Here is a 13,509-nt window from a genome sequence, read left to right on the forward strand (position 1 = left end):
GTCAACTTTAATCCATTTTAACTGGCTGCAAGTGTGATTTAATTATTGCCACCACCCGTTATGTCCCACAGGTAAGTAACAGGGGCTGTTAATTACACAAATTAGAGAAGCATCATATGATTTTTCAAAGGGTTCCAGTACTTTTGTCCGGCCCATTTTTGGAGTTTAGTGTAAAATGATAATGATTTAATTTTTTTCTACTCTCTTTTGTGTTTTTTCATTGCAAGCAAAATAAATGAAGATATTGCTACCAGAGCATTTGTAATTGCAATTATTTTCACAAGGAAGTGACCCATTAATGCCCAAAAATTAATAGTAAGAGACTAAGAGACCCGTAAATGCCCAAAATCAACAGGAAATTATCTGTTAAGTTCAAATATCAATCCTTAGTGTGACATTTACCCAAAATAAGGAGAGAAGGCACTCAGCTTTTTTTTGGAACCTTGCAAGGAGAACGGAAGGGAACTATAGACCCTACTCACCTACGTCACAAAATGACGAGTCGCTGTATCCGGCTGCCATATTTTCCATCATTTTTTAGCCCTATTCTCAATGGTTTCAATTAGTCGTGCAATTTATAGAGCAATTCATGGAAGCCCAGGTGTTATCTGATGCTGTAAACTCATTGGATGTGTTGCATAAAAGGCGTTATGTGGAAAAGCTTCAGTTTATCCATTCGCCAGATCCATATTTGATTCCTAAATCGATGTTTTTCGACCCACTGTCTCCGCCGTATTTGCCTGACATCTGCTAGCTACCCTGAACTGTACATCTTGTCCACACAAAATCGGTCTATTCTCACGAAAGTTTGAAAAACTTTAAGAGCTTGGAGGCTTATAAATACTTCGTTGCTGGTTGGGGGAAACAGGTCCTCGTCCACGAAAATTCGGCAGGAATCTATCTTGTGCTCGGGAAGGTGAGTTACGAAATTTTCCATTCAAAATCTTTTGTTCTTGCTAACATCCACTGTCAAGTCTAATGTATTTCATGTCATTTGTCAATGGAGCTAGGGCTTTTAATGTTTATATGGTTTAGCGATAGCATTCTCACTACATACATATATAATATGTAATAAATATGAAGTGCAATAGCACTACTCCAGATTGTCCCTTGTTAAATTTATTTTTTGGGTTTTGACCTCAATAGTGAAATTGTAAATTAATTGTATGACAACTGTCTTATTATCCCCTTATAATTATATATTTTCAGGTAGTTCATTCACAACGTCTGAGTGTATGTTGTCGGCGATTAGCCTAGCAATGATCTTAATTGTTGTCAGCCCAAAACCCTCTAAATATATATTAAATGCATCTTACCAGATATAAAATGACTACTACATAACCTGTGGTAATCGTTTGGAGCCCAGTTTTCTCGTCGAATTGCAGCAGCCCATCTCGCCCTCCTCTCCGGGTCTCTCGGAATACGGTAGAACTTCAAGTCTCTCCGTCTATCTTCTCTGTTATTGCAACCGACCGCCACACACGCCTTCACCATTTGGATTATTAATGTTAACGAGCAGAAAAACACGCCATTATAGGAGGAATTTACGCAGCGGTAATGCATCAACAGTGACAAGTTGAAGGACAATATGGCGCGGGGGCGTGGTTGTGACGTCATGTGAGTAGGGTCTATACAAAGCAATACTAGACCGAATGATACCGTCCCTGAACATCGTTCTAACCTAGGCCTTCCGTCTCCTTTCTTTTTATTCGGGATGGCCCTAGCAACACATGGATGTCTTGCCCTATGAGGAAATTGGGGAAGCAAGCTGGCGACACCCCTTGAGCTTTTTTTGCTATGTGTTTGCATGTAGGTGGAATTAGTTCATGTGTATAGCAATATGCATTAAGCAACAGATTAAATGTGGCAGTTTGATTTGTTAATGTCTTCAGCTTGTCTCAAGGCTGACCTGTGGAATGAAGGTCGGTTTGAACCAGTGAAAATGACAAGGCAGTTTTATTGAGAAGAAAACATGTCTAAATTTTCTGGCTATCAATCACTCAAACATCTCTTGATTGCAATCAATCATCAACAACTTTATTGTAACAATTACAATTACAATCATTGTTAAAAGCAAATATTTAATAGGCATCTAAATAATTGTCTTATCATTATCAACAGAAGTTTACCAGCTGAGTAATGTATCCCCACGCAATTTCTCCAGAAATTGCAAACAAATGTCAGTGGCGGATGATTTTACAATTTAATTCGAACTTGTATTTGCTTCAACTTCCCAACACCTGGAGACTAAACAGTCATCAGGAGCGCGATTTTTCTGCTCCTCAATTTTCTACCCATGTAGACTATGATAGACATTTTCCTCCCTTTTGCTAAACTCTAAGTGGTGGTAGTCACTGATGTCTTTTGGTGTATCCGAAAGAGCGATACTCTCTGGACTTGAGCTCTCAGAGTGACCCTCACTCGTAACAGCGGGCATCACGTTCTCGTAGTCAGATACCTGCTGGATAAGCACATATTATAGCCAAGAGATGTCAAAATAAATTCCATCATAGACTTGATAATGTATTGACGGGAGACAGGGGGCGGGGCCGATTCATAAGAACTTTTTCTGTTGAAAATTCTTGTGAGTAAATGAATTAAATCCCTGAATTCTTTATAGGTATGAACGTGAAACAGTCTCGCTTCTTGGTTAAAAGCAAAAAGAAATGGGCAATTAGCATTTATTCATTCATTCATTTTCCATGCCGCTTATTCCTCACGAGGGTCGCGGAGGTGCTGGAGCCTTTCCCAGCTAACTTCGGGCAGTAGGCAGGGGACACCCTGAATTGGTTGCCAGCCAATCGCAGGGCACAAGGAGACACACAACCATTCACGCACACACTCACACCTATGGACAATTTAGAGTGTTCAATCAGCCTACCATGCATATTTTTGGGATGTGGGAGGAAACTGGAGTTCCCGGAGGAAACCCACGCAGGCACGGGAAGAACATGCAAACTCCACACAGGAAGGCCGAAGCCCGGGATTGAACCTTTGATCTCAGAACTGTGAGGCAGACGTGCTAACCACTCAGCCACCGTCCCGCCAATTAGCATTTATTTTACGTAAATATTAGGGTTGTTCCAATCATGTTTTTTTTGCTCCCGATCCGATCCCGATCGTTTTAGTTTGAGTAATTGCCGATCCCGATATTTCCCGATCTGATTGCTTTTTTTTGCTCCCGATTCAATTCCAATCATTCCCGATAATTTTTCCCGATCATATACTGTACATTTTTGCAAAGTATTAAGAAAAAAAATGAATAAAACTCAAATATATACATTGAACATACAGTACATAAGTACTGTACTGTATTTGTTTATTATGACAATCCTCAAGATGGCATTTAAATTATTAACATTCTTTCTGTGCGAGGGATCCACGGATAGAAAGACTTGTGACTTTGTATATTGTGACTAAATATTGCCATCTAGTGTGTTTGTTGAGCTTTCAGTAAATGATACTGTAGCCATGCCCAAATGCATGATGGGAAGTGGAACCATGACTGTGCGTAGTGCTACCAATTTATATATCTTCTCTGCGTTGGGATATAACATAAGGTGTTAAGAAAAAGATCAATTGCTACCTAGCTTCCCCACATTACTTCCCATGATATTTCTAATCATAGGGAAAGGGATTGAAAGGCTTTAGCCAATTAAAAAACAGCTCCAAAGGCTGCAATAATTCACTCTACTTATTTTACGCTGCCTTTAAGCTCTCTATATAGGTTAAACGGCCATATTACAGATTGAGCGCAACAATGCGTGAGTGGATTGTGCAGCGCATGCATTAATTGCGTTAAATATTTTAACGTGATACATTTTTTAAAAATTTAATTACCGCCATTATCGGGATAAATTTGATAACCCTACCTTATGCATAAACTAAAGACTCTGGATGAGTGTAACATATTATGTCTGTAAAGTTAAATACAATTAGAAAATGATTTAATTAGGAAAATGAATGAATGAATAAAAAATATATATATACTCTATATTAAAAAAAGGCATGGCTGATATTTTTTGGCCGATTCCGATACTTTGAAAATGACGTGATCGGACTCGATCGATCGGCATCCCGATCGATCGGGACATCTCTAGTAAATATGTCGAATGTGCTGCTAAGTAAGTCACTGTGGCTACCCCCTTTGTACAACAAGGAGCTTTTTGCGTTGAAAATTATTGTGACTAAATGCTTAAATCCCTAAATTTTTTATAAATATGGACGTAAAACAGTCTCGATTCTTGATTAAAAGCAAAAAAAAAAACGGCCAGTTAGCAGTTTTACGTGAATATTATGAAGTATAATGCCAATGCTGTAGCAGCTAATTTCTCCCATTGATTTTTTTTGTTTTTACAATGTTTTAAAATGCATGCATGGTACGAAAAATATAATAATTGCCTTGAATCCTCAAACAAATCACTCCGGAGACAATCCTTCCTATTTGTATTCAATACAGCTTTGAACTTTTTCAACCTAAATCCGGCGTTAGATTGCTGCATGTGACTGACTGCTAATAAATGAAGCGGAGTGTGGGACGGCCCACTTTGGGAAGGCGTGACGCAGTGAATGGCAAATGTGTCACGTCAATACATTATGAAATCTATGATTCCACTGAGGGCCACATTATAAAAATTGTAAAAACTAAGGGAGGTTCACTTACTTTGTGTATTTTAAACAAGCTAAAACACATTTTTTCTATGCTATAGGGAACATACGCTAAGCAGTTACACATATCGAAAGTAAAAAATGTCTCCATTCCACCTGTCACCTTCTCATCGACTTTTAAATGAAGTACGCTAGGGGCGCACTGTAAATCGGTAATAAAGCAAAAGGTTCAAAGTTTTAGCGTTTTTTTTTTTTTTGTTTTTTTGAAACAACTCATTTTCCTCAAATTATTGTAATACTCTGCAACATTCACAATAAGATATAGTTTAAATTAAAAATAACAATCCCTACTTTTCATTCGCTTTTTCACATTTAGAAAAAATAATGACAAAATGCCAGATATCCTTCAACATTGAACTCTTTTAACTGTATCATCAGAATATTTGACCTGGCCAATATGAAACAAGCAGTATTCACCATGAATCTGGAAACAGATGGCAAGTGACTTGTGTTTCAGTGTGAACAAACCTCTCCAGTCTGTTGTTGGATGACCCGCTGGCGTTTCTTTGCCACTAGCAAAATGAGTGTACTGAAAAATACAAATACTAAAGCAACTGAAAATATCACTGCAGGTCCATACAGAATCGGGTTCAATTCTGCAAGACAGAAGAATAACCCACGTTTAGACACATTCACACGCAAAGCTTAAATTTCAGCAAGACTAATTGAACTTTTGTCTGATCAATTCAAGCTGCAATGTATTGTTGTCAATGTCAACTTTCTTGATTTTGGTTCCCAAACAAAAGAAATACCAAGTGGACTAAAAAAAAAAAGAAAATCAATGTTTCTCTTAATTTTTTTCAATGACAATTCTGACACGGTGTGTTATGTCTAATACGTACGTTCATCAGTGGTTTTTGGCGGGACCAGTGTGTTCACTAGAAAAGAAGAATACCCCAAAGATAAAATGTTAAAATTAGGGCTGTCAAACAATTAAAATTTTTAATCGAGTTAATCACAGCTTAAAAATTAATTAATCGAATTTAATCGCAATTCAAACCATCTATAAAATATGCCATATTTTTCTGTAAATTATTGTTGGAATGGAAAGATAAGACACAAGACGGATATATACATTCAACATACTGTACATAAGTACTGTATTTGTTTATTATAACAATAAATCAACAAGATGGCATTAACATTAATATTCTGTTAAAGCGATCCATGGATAGAAAGTCTTGTAGCTCTTAAAAGATAAATTTTAGTCTAAGTTATAGATGTTTTGCATTAAAACCCTTCTTCATGTTTTCATTTTAATAACATTTGTAAAATTTTCAATCAAAAAATAAACTAGTCGCTTGCCATTGTTGATGTCAATAATTATACAATGCTCATGATGCATAAAATCAGTCGCACCCAAGCGCCAGCAGAGGGAGACAAAAAACACAAGTAACAAGTGGATATGACACTGCTGTCATTTTAATCTGTTTGAGAGGGCATGTGCGTTAATTGCGTCAATTATTGTAACGTGATTAATTTAAAAAATTAATTACCGCCCGTTAACACAATAATTTTGACAGTCCTAGTTAAAATAAAATACAACTATAGTACACAGAATCGGGAATTAAATGACACTTATGACAGGTCACTGTTATATACCGTATATTCTCGCATATAGGGGGCAATTTTTTATTTTTTTTTACAGAGATTTTTGCCCAAAAACGTGGTTGCGACTTACAGTACATACCTCTGATCTGCTGTCCTTGCTCGGACCATTGCCCAATTTAAGACTGTCGTAAAACTAAAAAAACATGCAACAAATACAACATATAACACAAATTAGGGGTGCGACCTAACTGCCAGAGCGATCTATATGCGAGTGTATACGGTATTTGACCTCAGAGTAATGGCCCATCAATGCAATCGAGCTAATGTGATCGGTCAAACTAGCACACAATGTAAAATTCACCAGGAAATGTTGCACAAGATCAATAAATGCTATACAACTTACCTGTAAAAACATTGAGTTGTATTAAATTGATAAAGTTTGAGCTGTGGCAACAATCCACCCCACCCCTGTACATTCCACTATGCTTTAGAAGGAGTTTGTTGAGGGATTTCTTGAGAAAGATTTTCCCCAAAGCTGCTATTGTTGTCAACGTCAACATTCTTGATTTTTGTTCCCCCCAAAAAAAAGAAATACCAAGTGGACTTCAAAAAATAAATGGTTCTCTTAATTTTCAGTGACAATTCTGACACGGTGTGTCATGTCTTATACGTACGTTCATCGATGTTTTTTGGCGGGACCGGTGTGTTCACTAGAAAAGAAGAATACCCCAAAGATTAATGTTGAAATTAAAATATAACTATAGTGCACAGAATCAGGAAACAAATTACACTAATGACAGAGGTCACTGTTATATACCGTATTTTCTTGCATATAGGTGGCAATTTTTTAACAGTAATTTTCGCCCAAAAACGTGGGCGCGACCTATATGCCCAATATGCTGTCTTCGCTCGGACCATTGCCCAATTTAAACCATCGTAAAACTAAAAAAAAGCAAACAACTTGGCATTAGTTACGTACGATAACTATACAGACAAGTTACGCTCAAAATAATCTACAAATAAATAGATATACATATAATATTAAATATAAATAAATAAATAAAAACATCTCGTACAACAACAAAAATATGCACTGTGCTTTGGACAAACAGTACTTACGAACAAAACTTGCCAAAGGAAAAAGTAAAGATCAATCTAACCCTTAACAACAAAGAAAGTCGCCAAGCAAACTCAAGGACGTACCCTAGGAGTGCGCAAAAAAAAAAGAAATGAGGAGGTGAAATGATGAAAAAATGTTATGAGAGTGATAGTGATGATGAAAAGGAATTTGAGGACTTCCATCCAGGATGAAGACAAAGTTAGACAAAGACTGTTAAGAAAAATAAAGCTGGAAACTTAATATATTTTCCACATTGGCATTGTTTGTGTTGTGTAATTAGTATGTAAGTTGTTATTAAATAAAAATACAGGTAAATAATAAAGTGTGAACACTAAATAATGAAATAATGTAAATAATAAAAGTTTTATTTCTTTCAGTCATTTTGCTATCAAAAATTGGCCCCAAAATTTTACAAAAAAAAAAATCTCCTATATTGTAGTGTGACCTATAAAACCTAAAAAAATATAAAAAAGGTAAACCTAAAACACCTATTTTCTTTAATCATAAATTAGGGGTGCAACCTGCGAGTACCGTATTTTTCAGACTACAAGTCGCACCTGAGTATAAGTCGCACCAACTATAAAATGCCCAATGAAGAGAAAAAAACATATTTGAGTCGCACCGGAGGAATTTAAATCCAACACATAGAACAGATATGTCATCATGAAAGGCAATTTAAAATAAAAATACAATAGAAAACAGCATGCTGAATAAGGCTACGTTCATACTACAGGTCTTAATGCACGAATCCGATTTTTTCGTGTTTTTCCGACTCGAGTGAGGCATTAACTTGACGGTCTGAACGTGACAAGTCGCATAGAACGGGACCATTTCAAATCCGATCTGGGTCACTTTCGTATGTGGTCTAAATCCGATCTGGGCCACATTTTTCCAGACTGTCGCGGCGGTCTGTACTGTCCAGTCCCGCAAATCGGATTTCATGCAGCAATTACGTCATCAAATAGCGAGAGAGTCGTTACCGTAGCGATGCACCTGTGCGTTATTAGCGCCTAGCTTGCAGTGAACACCGCTTTCGGGGAAGGGCTGGGCTTCACAACAGTCATAAAAAATAAAAATGGGTTGAGGATAAGCCTGGGAATGCTCAGTTTTCTCTGTTACAAGTGAGCAATATTTCAACATTGCTTACACGGCCGAGAGAGAGTCGGGGCAAACTGCCCATATGTGTGTGACGTGCACGGACAGTGCGTGCATGCTATCGATCCATATAAACTTTGAATATAAGCCTAAACGGGGACTATTTATGTCTGTTATTTGTGTCTTCCTTTTGAAAAGCAAAACATGATATCCCTGGAATGACGGATGACGTGTGTCATTTGTTTTGATGCTTCTGCGCATGCGGGTCTTCTTGCTTAGCGCGTGTCGGACTGCGAATTAGTGCGCATGCGTAATACTTAAACGGTCTCAATGGATAAAAGCAGTCTGAACGGGCACGCCAAAAAAACGGATATGACAAAAAATCGGATTCGTGCATTAAGACCTGTAGTATGAACGTAGCCTAAGTGTTCAGTATGATAATGTTACATGATGAATGAACAACGAAATGCGAACGTGGCCGGTATGTTAACGTGACATAGCTATTAAGAGTTATTCAGATAACTATTGCATAAAGAACATGCTAACAAGTATACCAAACCATCAGTGTCAATCCAAAACACCAAATAACATGGGAAATGATATAATAATGTGTTAATAATTTCACACATAAGTCGCACCCACAGCCAAACTGTGAAAAAAAACCTGCGACTTATAGTCCGAGAAAAAAAAAACGGTATGTGACTTAAAGTAACGACCCATCAATGTCATCGATCTAATGTGGTCGGTCGAACAAGCACACAATTTAAAATACACCAGGAAATGTGGCATGAGATTAATAAATGCTATACAGTATACATCATCTGTGGAAACAATTAGTTGTATCAAATTGCTATAGTTTGAGCTGTGGTAACCATCCACCCCACAACTGTACATGTCACTAACCTTTGGAAGGGGTTTGTTGAGCGATTTCTTTAAAAAAAAAAATTTTTTTAATTGCGACCCCTAGAGGCATTTAATAGTGGTAGTGAGTGTATCATTTTTTTCACACTCACCTTGATTGACAGTAAGGAAAACAAGTCTGTATAAATCCAATAAAACGTTTCTTTCCCATACACAATAGTAGAAACCTTCTCCTTCTCTGTTTGAAGACTCTTGTTGTAGTGAACCTTCCTAGCGAACCTAAGTAACTTTTTATCTAAAATACTCCTAAATCGGCAAAATCTTGACTTGAATCTATCTATAAATGATCAAACAGTTTTAAAACTTTCACGTCGAAATGAAATAATGACTTCCAAACATAGCAAAGGTTACTATCATTTTTGTTTTTATTTATTTTATTTTTTTTAATGAAAAAAAAAAAAAAAAAAAAACATGAAAAGTAACACTAGTTACTTTGCCAAGTAACTAATTACTCTTAAATTCAGGTAACTGAGTTACTAACTCGATGACTTTTTGGGAGAAGTAATTTGTAACTAATTAATTACTTTTTTAAAGTAATATTAACAACACTGGTCATAAAGATGAAGTCTGCAGAATGAAAAGTGACGAAAGAATTTTAGTCTGCCAATTTGTTGCCGAACACAATTTGCCTGCAACTATTGCTGATCACTACTCAGAATTAGCAACAGAAATGTTCCCTGACTCAAAGATTGCATCTGTGAGTTAATTTTATCAATTGACCTTTTTAATCTATAATTAGACACACTAACGAACTACCTTCAAGTCAAACTGAATTGCGAGTGAATGACGTATATTTTTTTTCTTAATTTAGAGGGCTTTGAGGTATTTAAAGGGTTAATTCCGGTTTACGCGAAAACCCGGGTTATGTTTCCAGCGCAGGAACAGAACTCGTTCGTAAACCAGGGACTAGCTGTAAGACCATTGTTAAATAAATACGGAACGTTTCTGGCAATGTCATCAAAAATGAGTTTAAAAAAAACTTGATTGTCAGTGTAATAAATTGTCATGTCATTTTTTAAAATGCTTATACTGTAGCTACATAGTTAGCTACATATGGAGACCACACCAAAAGTACTGACATAATCATCATCTGATTAGAAAAAGTCATAAAGTCTCATGGGTTTTTTCTTATTGATTTGGGGATATTTCCACTTCCTGCTACTTTTCTGTATTACTCGTCACTTCATGTTGGTTTTGGGGCAATTTCTTGGGATTTTGGAGCATTTCCACATCACTTCTTGTTAATTTTGGATCATTTACTTTGGATTTCATAACATTTCCAGGACACTTTTTGTTGATTTTAGGGCAATTATGGGTCACCTCCTGTTGACTTTGGAGAATTTTGGGAGGTAAAAAAATATAATGACAGCAAACTTTTTGTGGGTCTGAGAGTAAATAGGAGCCAATTATATATGAATGGAAGTCAATTTTTGGTCGGTACAACTACATTGACCATGGATTCAAATGATTCCAAAAGTTCAATGCAACCTTTTTTTTGGGAATTTTCCCCAAATTATTTTTCAAGTGGGGTGAAAAGAAAAGTTTGAAGTAGAAACAGTTGAAATTGGCTTTTTTTTTTTTTTTAATTAATTAATTAATTAATCAATTAATGTATTTATTTATTTATTTATCTTAGCTTTGGACTTATTAAAAGCTCTCATATGATTGTTGCATTGTGCAATTCTATCAACACTGCAACAGTCACTTTAATTAGCACACATTATTTCTCCAGTTATTGATGAACATCTTTTAAATTATATCTAGGTTTGAAACAAAAATCAATAATGATAATAAATTGGTAGTTAGTTACATTTTGTTTCTTTTGTGTTGTAAAAATTAGGCAGTGTCTTTGGAAAGATTCTCCTCCAACCGAAAAAGTTTGCGATCCCTAGAGGCACTTAACAGTGGTAGTGAGTGTGTCAGTTTTTCTCCACTTACTTTGATTGATAGTGAGGGAAACTTTTCTGTAGATATCATCCAAATACTTTATGTCCCATCCACAATAGTAGTAACCAGCATCCTTCTCTGTTAGATGAAAGATTGTAACTTTAAAGTAATTTTTGTAGTCTACTATTCTGTATTTCCTTAAATTCCAATTCCCACTGTTGCTTCTTATTAGAACATCTTGATTAGATGTACATGGTCCTTTACAGAAGTATTTGACATGATCTGTTTTGTAGTCGAGAGAACATATTATTGTAATGTCCTTCCCAGATACTCCTGTGAAATCAGTCTCCATGCTGACTACACCTGCAAAAAATAAAGTGATGACTTCTCAAACCTACAGTGCTGTATATTTAAAATCATATTGAGATGATATAGAATATCAACAAAAAGATAAACAACTGAAGTAAACTTGTTCTTACCTTGCAATAAAAAAGTCACAAAAACGAGAATTATCTTCATACTCTTATAGATTCTTAACTCCTTTTGGTCTGTTGGCCTGTATTTCGATAAAATCATGTTTATTGTACTTAGTTACTTAGTTCCTCCGTGTCATTGTTGCACTTCCCCCGTCAACATCTAACTCCGGAACCCACAGGCACATAAGAAGGGACTAATTTAGATTCTTATGCATTTTTTATTACAGATAAAGACTAACCTCATGTACCGGTAGTTATTTTTTGTGTTGTTTGAAGCCTGAGATGATAACCATTAGGACTGTCTGCAAAATGGGGGAAACAAAGCTCAACATTTTGATTGAAAACTTGTTTTTATTCTACACAATAAAACAACTGAGAGACCATCCGTCGAGACTGATGATTCCATAATTTTTGAGAGGGGTTGTAATGGCGATTTTGGGAGTTGTGACAGTATTCTTAGAGGGGTTTGTTTTAGTAAAACATTATTTGGATAATATTGAAGAAACATGTCAAGATTAATGAGTATTTAATGTTCTTGCAAGAAAAAACAACAACCATACAACAAAAGCAGAAATGACTTAAACAGTGGCTGTTCAAAAGATCTCTATCTCTCTGTAGCTTCTCATTTTATACCTGCGTAAGTCATGCCTTACCTTATATATCTCATCATCCTCTAACATAACAGGAACTAAACCCTTATCCATAGACATTTCCAATTCTCGAATCATAATCGGTTTTAAATAGGTATACAGCAAGACACAAATGTCAAACTAACAGTTATAGAATGCAGAGAAAGTAATCCAAAATTTTACTATATACATTTTCCATCACAGTCCAATTGGTTGTGTACCAACCATCAAACAATCAAAAAGAACACAGCAATCAGTTCAATACAGTAGTCTTTATGTCAATAATTATGGACGTGCTTTCTCCGGCTGGCTTTTTCCGTCCGTTGTTTGGACATGCCGCACAGCCCACAAGCTTTGAGCGATTCATACATCAATTTCGAAACGTTCCAAAAGTTCATATGTTGCATGTAAGCTCCTTCGATTTCGGCCCTAATGTTGACAGTTGCGTCAAAATCTTTTTAAAGTTTTTTTTTTTTCAATAAAAAAGTTCCATCCATTTTCAATGGCATAACAATTTTCACTGAATCAAGATTAGTCTGTTTTGAGCAAAAACATATTGTAAGATTCCGCCATAATTTGATTGGAAAAAAAAAATCCATAGATTCTCAGTGGCCCCATTCACTTCCAAATGACCTATCACTAAACTACAGAGCCCCTAAAGCAGGCATGTCCAAAGTCCGGCTCGGGGGCCAAATGCGGCCCGTGGTCAAATTTCATCCGGCCCCCAGCCTCTGTCATAAAATCAATAACGCCTGGCCCGCCCACAAACTTAATAAATTGGTCAGCAGTACTGCTATCAGCATATGAAGTAGCTTACACACTAAATGCTGCTCCTCATTTACCTACTAAAAGGCAGCAGCACTCTAAGCAACATTACCCCGTGTTACCCCATTTCTAAAATGGCAACAATCAACAAAAAAAAGAAAGTTGACTGTGACGGCCGATGCTTCAAGGATAGGTGCAAATTGGACTATTTCTTCTCTAAAATACGCAACAACTGTGTCTGTGTCATTTGCAAAGAGACAGTCGCTGTTTTTAAAGAGTTCAATGTGGGGCGATATTACCAAACAGGACACGCTGATATGTACAACAAGATTACAGGGAAGATACGCAGCGAGAAATTGAAGCAACTTGAAGCTAGTTTAATTTTACAGCAGCAGTA

General features: G+C 36.3%; 1 protein-coding gene across 3 annotated transcripts; it reads right to left on the bottom strand.

Moving 5' to 3' along the window:
• Positions 1-2,091: 2,091 nt before the first annotated feature.
• LOC130919923 (uncharacterized) lies at positions 2,092-11,823 on the bottom strand. 3 transcript variants are annotated; one of them, XM_057842576.1, is made up of 6 exons: positions 11,722-11,823; positions 11,294-11,605; positions 6,894-6,929; positions 5,511-5,546; positions 5,137-5,264; positions 2,092-2,458 (listed from the first exon to the last, which is right to left on the bottom strand). In XM_057842576.1, exons 1-6 carry the CDS (start codon positions 11,816-11,818, stop codon positions 2,291-2,293), a joined length of 777 nt encoding a protein of 258 aa, XP_057698559.1. In that variant the 5' UTR covers positions 11,819-11,823; the 3' UTR covers positions 2,092-2,290. The 3 variants fall into 3 exon arrangements, with proteins under 3 accessions (XP_057698559.1, XP_057698558.1, XP_057698560.1); XM_057842575.1 differs by having other exon boundaries at positions 2,092-2,461; XM_057842577.1 differs by lacking the exon at positions 5,511-5,546 and having other exon boundaries at positions 2,092-2,461.
• Between the last annotated feature and the right edge of the window lie 1,686 nt (positions 11,824-13,509).

Source organism: Corythoichthys intestinalis, chromosome 8, assembly GCF_030265065.1.
Source record: "Corythoichthys intestinalis isolate RoL2023-P3 chromosome 8, ASM3026506v1, whole genome shotgun sequence".
In the NCBI taxonomy this organism is placed as follows: Eukaryota; Metazoa; Chordata; class Actinopteri; order Syngnathiformes; family Syngnathidae; genus Corythoichthys; species Corythoichthys intestinalis.

Excerpts from the sequence above, each read along its gene's own strand:
- LOC130919923 (XM_057842575.1), bottom strand. The coding sequence starts at position 11,818 with ATGATTTTATCGAAATACAGGCCAACAGACCAAAAGGAGTTAAGAATC. Across the intron at positions 11,606-11,721 it reads TGTGACTTTTTTATTGCAAG|GTGTAGTCAGCATGGAGACT; the intron begins GTAAGAACAAGT and ends TATTTTTTGCAG. Across the intron at positions 5,265-5,510 it reads GCCAAAAACCACTGATGAAC|AATTGAACCCGATTCTGTAT; the intron begins GTACGTATTAGA and ends TCTGTCTTGCAG.